Raw genomic sequence first — 6,191 nt, forward strand, 5'->3', positions numbered from 1 at the left:
TTTATCTACCTATAAACCTTTTTCTTACTCAATATCAAGCCACACTTATTGTTTTTATTTCGGCTGTGAATTTGTGTGTGTTCAGGTTGAGTTTGGCTGTGTTTCGCTGTGTATCGCTAAACAAGGAAATCACACCTCCACGGAGCTCAGCGCAATTCGTACCGACCAATCAGAGCACACTGTGCTCACAGGGAGGGGGGGCTGCAGCGAGCCGTTTAGTGGAGAAAGGGAATGCTGCTGAATACACATACTTTACAGAGATGCTGTATGCGAAACCAATGTGAGTTTGGAAAATTGCACAGTATTTTTCTATTTTAGTATACCTCAACAATGGAATTATGATCAGTGGAAATGGCCATGACATGTGACCTTTAAAGTAAAATGCTTCAATCTGGTGCACTTTAAGCAGAATTACTACTAGATCTAGGGGGTACAACTCTAAACACCCATATGAAAAAGATTGGTTTACATTTTATTAATCAAATAAGTATGTGAACATAACCAATAACCTACCATAGCCAATAACAAATAAATGTAACTTATTTTATTTTTGTTGTTCATTCATATCTTATTTGACCTATTAACATTTTTTTTAATCTCTCCAGTTTAAAACAATATTTTTGGTTTACTGTCCTATAGTATACATTGAAATGATTTCAAACCTGTTTTATCCCAATAATTATAAAGGAGTGCCTTGTAAATATTTGTTTACATAAATTGTGACCAAACCGTTTGAGACCCACTGAGATAACTTAGACTAATGTGAACTATCTAAACACTCAGAGTCCTTTATCTCACTGAGCTGTAGTTATCAGCCTCTCAGTCTGACTGGGGAGGACTCTCCCTCCACATAAGAAGTATGTAAGTAGAAACGTCTTCTTCTAATATCCGTTAGAGCAGCTAGCACCAGATTCTAATAACAACAGCACCCTCCCTCTCTCCCTCATTCGCTCCCAAGCTCACTCGCACTTTGGCTGTGAGCTGCGGGCGCCAGATAAGCCAACATCCCCCATTTTCATCACTTACAGCGGCCATCGTACAGGGCAAATGAAAAGTGTAACCGGGTCAAAAAAGGGTGTTACATTTACTTAATTATGAATGTTGTTACATCAAGGCCGAAAATTAGGATGAGCACCAACGGTCAAAAATGTTTTTCTACCAGCGCAGCGCCTCCCCAGATCTTGCGCCCTAGGCAAAAATCTATAACGCCAGTGCTACGGGCCGGCCCTGCTCTCACGGTGCTGATATCTGGAATTGTTTATATATTCTTGATCAAATAGACGAGTTCACATTTTCTCACACGCGCTGGTTTGTATGTTTAGCAACTCAAACATTGACAGATGGAGGAACAGAGAGATATTGACGTGTTTCCTTTTGGCTAAGAGTCTGGAATTATTATTACGTTTAAAGATTTAAACCCTGGAGCCAATTAAAGCACCTTTAACGACTGTCCGTGTTCTTTTGTGGCAGCTTTTCTAGGACAGAAATAAGACACACTCACAACATTACTGAAATTGGTCAGGGACACATACAGTACATACTGTAGTGTAAAAACAAGTGCAGCCTCTGAGTCTGAGACGACCGTGTAATGTTGTTTTCCTGAAATACAATCCATCCTAGAGGTTAATGTAATTTCCTTTTCTTTTTTTCCTCTCTATCTCATCTCTATCTTTCTTTACAATGTCAGCAAAGGTCCCAACAGCCGTCAAAATACAGGTATCAATGAGCAGGACCTTGTCTACCAAAACAATGTGAGCGAACACAGATGAGCGACTGTCTCTTCCAAAATTCACAAGAAATATGTTTACTACCAAAACAAGATAGACACATTGATAGAAGCCAGCTTTTGATTGTTCTTGAAAAAACAACAACACCGGATCTGTTTTAGCAACAACTAACAGTAGTTATGCAGTGTACATATACAATGATGAATCTTGAGGATCTGAAAGAATTTGCTACTGATTATGTAATCCGTCTCATTTTAAAACATTGGTCTTATAAGTATCGGTCTATTATTGTGTCTCACCGTGAGTGATGTGAAGGTCAGACAGATGCCTCCGAAGCCATTAAAGGAGAGAGCCAAGAAAATGAGCGCTGACAGGTCTGCGTTAAAAAATAAAACAGAAACACGGAAGAGTTCAAATCAACTCTCTCAAAAATAAAATCAGGACATGTCTTCAACCTCATCCACCGAAGTTTTTACAATCCTTTTATTGACTGCACTTGAAGATTAAGCAAGAAGTTTAAGTCACAATTAAGGTAAAAGTAAGCCTTTTTTTTCCTGCTAGATTTTTGCTTGTTTATGTTATGTTTGTACAACCGCCCTTCAAAATCCATCTTTATGAACTACCTGGTTTAGTTATAGGACATTTAATAATAGCTTCAAGAAAAGACATGTGACACTACAGTATCAGTTTGAGTTAAATAAATAGGCTTCAGGAAGTAAATATAGCATTTTTCGGTAGCTCACGGGCACTTCCTGTGTATTTAATACCAGCTGAGTAACTTAGTTTTATAATGTGTGTAGTGTGGTAAGAGGCGACTGTTGAACCTGATCCTGATTTCAATCACATCTGAAACTTAACTACCTGGTTTCCATTGCAGCCGGAGGCATCGGTTAGATCAAACAGTGAGATGGACATTTGTGAAGAAAGGAGTGTAAAGAATGTGGATAAAATGAAATATGGATTGTTTGGTCTATTTTTACATCTGTCCAATTACACCTGCTGTAAGTGCTCAATTGCCTTGTTGAAGTTTACTAATGGGTAACTTTGACCACACACAGATCACACTTTTTGACCTTTTGTGTCACTGCTGAGAAAATGTTTGTGGTAATGTATATGGAAATCTAATACCCTGTAAAATGCTCTTCTTCCTGTATGTTTTCAGTGCTTTATTTCTTATATTCTTATCACATTCCTGCTTGTCATTACACTTGTGAGATAATGTTGGATCAACTTGTACCTTACTCTTGGACTAATACATATGTTCTATGTATGTAGCGTTACGCTGCTAAATATTATACTTTATTTATACCTCACTATCATTTTTGTCATTTTTTATTTCAAAAATGGCACCACTTTATTTGTTTTTTAATGTTTTTATTTAGGGCATGCTTCATGTAGCCCTTATTGTCTTAGCTGTGAGTGAATTGTTTTATTTATTAATAATTTGTAAACGTGAAGATGTTGCTCTTCAAGACAAGCAGCATGTAATCATGACCACGGATGGCGTGCTAAAAGCTGACACTCAACTGAAAGATAACTGAAATAGATCTAAACATTTCTTACTTCACATTTTGCATCTGATTCATCGATATCCGGCACATGCATTTTTCACTGTATGTGTTTGTACTCACCCTGAGGATTGTAGTCAGACCCTGCCATTATAACACAGGACAGGCCGAAACAGAAACTGTAACAACATTTAAAAAAAGAACATAATAAGCTCTTACATAGCACATCTTATTTTCATTAAGTTGCATTTAATTATTTTAAGGAACAATGTAGGACGTATAAAAACTCCCAGAGGGCCTTGTTGGAAATACCACAGATTACTCAGCACTATCTGTTGGAGTAAGTGTCTTCAGTCATACAACTGCTACGCTATTTAGTGAAAGTATGATTCAAAATAGACACTGTTCAGTATGACAAAGAGATCGCAAAAGATAGACTGGAATACACTTTACCATATTTCCATACATGGAAAACATTAAAAGTAGGATTCACAGAACAGCAGTTATTTTGTTAGTTATCTGCCAAAGACTAAACTGTCTGTGGTTAAACCGATAAACTTATCTTCTACCACATTTCATCTGCTCTCAACTTATTATCAAAGCATATGGCTACTAAATTCCATTCAGAGCTGCCGAAACAGAGAATGAGTGAAGGAGGAAGTGAATGTGTGTTTGCGCGTTTAACATTTTACAGTAACACTTTGAATATACCGAGGGCAAATTATTCTGAAAGTTTATGTAAGGTCGGACGTTTCCACACTCGACACACCCACACCCACACCCCCACACACACACCTAAATGTATTCATTCGCGCACAAAATTTTAGGAATGTGAGCCGTCAACTTTTTTCTCAGTCTATCACCTCAGTAGTAGTTGAGGAATTTACTCTCCTTCCAGATTTCAGTATCGCAGAAATGTATAAAGGAAATCGGAAGTAGTCAAAAGGACAAATTCAACACCTTTTCAATAAGCAATTGTGAAAAAACGGATTTAGGTTTTTTATAAATTATAATGAAACAAGTTAACATGGTGAAATGTCTCTGACTAATTTACAATCATTACCTGCCCACCAGGCGAATTGGGCGTGGCCCAAACCTGTCCATCAGGATCCCGAGTGGCAGGGTGGTGGCACTGAGCAAGAAGGACCCAATAGTGAAGCCCAGATTCAGCATCTCTTCCTGGTCCAAGCAGTAGAGCCACTCAGCGTCACCTTCAGAAGAGTTACCCAAAGACATGGGGAAGGACTCATTCACTGTGGGGGCGAGATAAGACAGGGGAAAGTTAGAACATGAAAAGAGAAAGACCATGCGTTGGGTCTACAGCCGGTGGAGAAGAAAGTAATCAGGTACCAGATTTGCTACCAAAAAATGTTTCCTCCAGACTTTTCTCTAACCTTTGCCCTTTATTGGGTATTGGAAGAATTGTCTGTCTCATGTCTCTAAAGAGCTACAACAGGTAGACATATGCAATCAGTGTCACAGAGTTTCCAAGTAACGCTGCTTCCAAACTGAGGGATCACAAGCCATACACGTTGGAAATCACAGTTAACATTAGCTTTAAATAGTCATTATGTAGGGTCACAGAGACTCTGAGTACAGTGTACATTGAAAAAATATAAATAATAATTGCAAATTGCCATTTAAAAACAAATTAAATACATGGAAAATAGCCTTTTTCTTTGAATTAGCTTGCACATTTGATAAAGATATCAAAATATAGAAAAGCTAAGACAACCTTTTAATGATTAACAAGATATAATGGCTACCTATAAACAAAAATATACTCCTTTGAGTTGCTCAAGTCATTCACTTGTATTCAAATGTCCAGTATGTTATCTTAATAATAGTATTACTCATGTTTGATGTCAACTAGACCCAAGTTAACAAAACTCTAAAAAAACATGCAGCATACAAATGACTATAAACACCAACACAGATATACAAAATATAAAATTCCTCTGTAATTCTTCTGTAAATCAAAAAGTGTCACAGTGATTTAAGTATGACGAGTATGCTTTGGGAGCTGTTTAAGAGAAACACATCGAGGGTTAAGTAATGGACAGCTGCTGGTTTTACCTGAGCACAGGTGAGAGTAGAAGCCCTCTCGCTTCAGCATGATGAGCAGCGAGCCCCATCCCAGCAGCACGGCCGAACACAGCAGGTTCTCCAGCACCGCCGTCACCGCCATCCACCAGCGCCTCCTGTACGCCTGCAGGAGAGAGGGCGCCATCGCTGCTGCTCTGCGAGGAAACACATGTGAGAATTCATTTAATGTAGAACAAGCATTTTCCGATGTAAGGCCATTTTAGTGGGTAAATGATTGTCCAGCAACAAAGTATATAAAATTGATCACTTCCACATAGGCCCCTAGATTAGCTTTTATCCAAATACACAAAACTCAACAAGAAACTATTTATAGGCAGCAATCTATCCATTTCTATTAAACTATTGTAAATTAAATCCGTCAGTCAAATATACCATTTAATTTAAAGGTCCCATGTCATGCTTTTCCGGTTATTACCCGTCCCCTTGTTTGTTATGTAGCTTTTTATGCATGTAAACGGTCTGCAGTCACAAACCCTCAAAGTACACCCTGCAGCGAGTAAAACTCTAACACAGAAAAAAACTGTCCATACTGCCCCAGGACGCCTCGTTGGAGATTTTTCTTTTTCCATTTTTTTCTTCCGGGAACCAAGTGACGTAACGACGACCCAATGGACTAATTGGTCCAAATGGACCAATCCGTGGAGCTCCTCACACACCAGGATCCCTTGGTGTCACTATCAAACTCAGTGGGGGGACCTTTAGCGTACATTTTCAACTATCAGGGAGTGCCATTGACTTGCATAGAGCTCCCTGGTTGGTAATAGACGAGTTGGGATGGCGGAGAAATGCTCTCCGCAGACCCATTCTCACACAGCGTTATAAACCTTTTTCTTACTCAATATCAAGACCG

At 38.7% G+C, this 6,191-nt stretch overlaps 1 protein-coding gene across 1 annotated transcript; it reads right to left on the minus strand.

The window, feature by feature from the left end:
• Window positions 1-1,981: 1,981 nt before the first annotated feature.
• LOC104968232 (large neutral amino acids transporter small subunit 3-like) lies at window positions 1,982-5,471 on the minus strand. The gene is made up of 4 exons (XM_010797811.1): window positions 5,312-5,471; window positions 4,299-4,488; window positions 3,359-3,414; window positions 1,982-2,103 (listed from the first exon to the last, which is right to left on the minus strand). Exons 1-4 carry the CDS (start codon window positions 5,463-5,465, stop codon window positions 1,982-1,984), a joined length of 522 nt encoding a protein of 173 aa, XP_010796113.1. The 5' UTR covers window positions 5,466-5,471.
• Window positions 5,472-6,191: the final 720 nt, after the last annotated feature.

The sequence above is a fragment of the Notothenia coriiceps genome, unplaced genomic scaffold, assembly GCF_000735185.1.
Source record: "Notothenia coriiceps isolate Sejong01 unplaced genomic scaffold, NC01 NC01_scaffold00038436, whole genome shotgun sequence".
NCBI classification, from domain to species: Eukaryota; Metazoa; Chordata; class Actinopteri; order Perciformes; family Nototheniidae; genus Notothenia; species Notothenia coriiceps.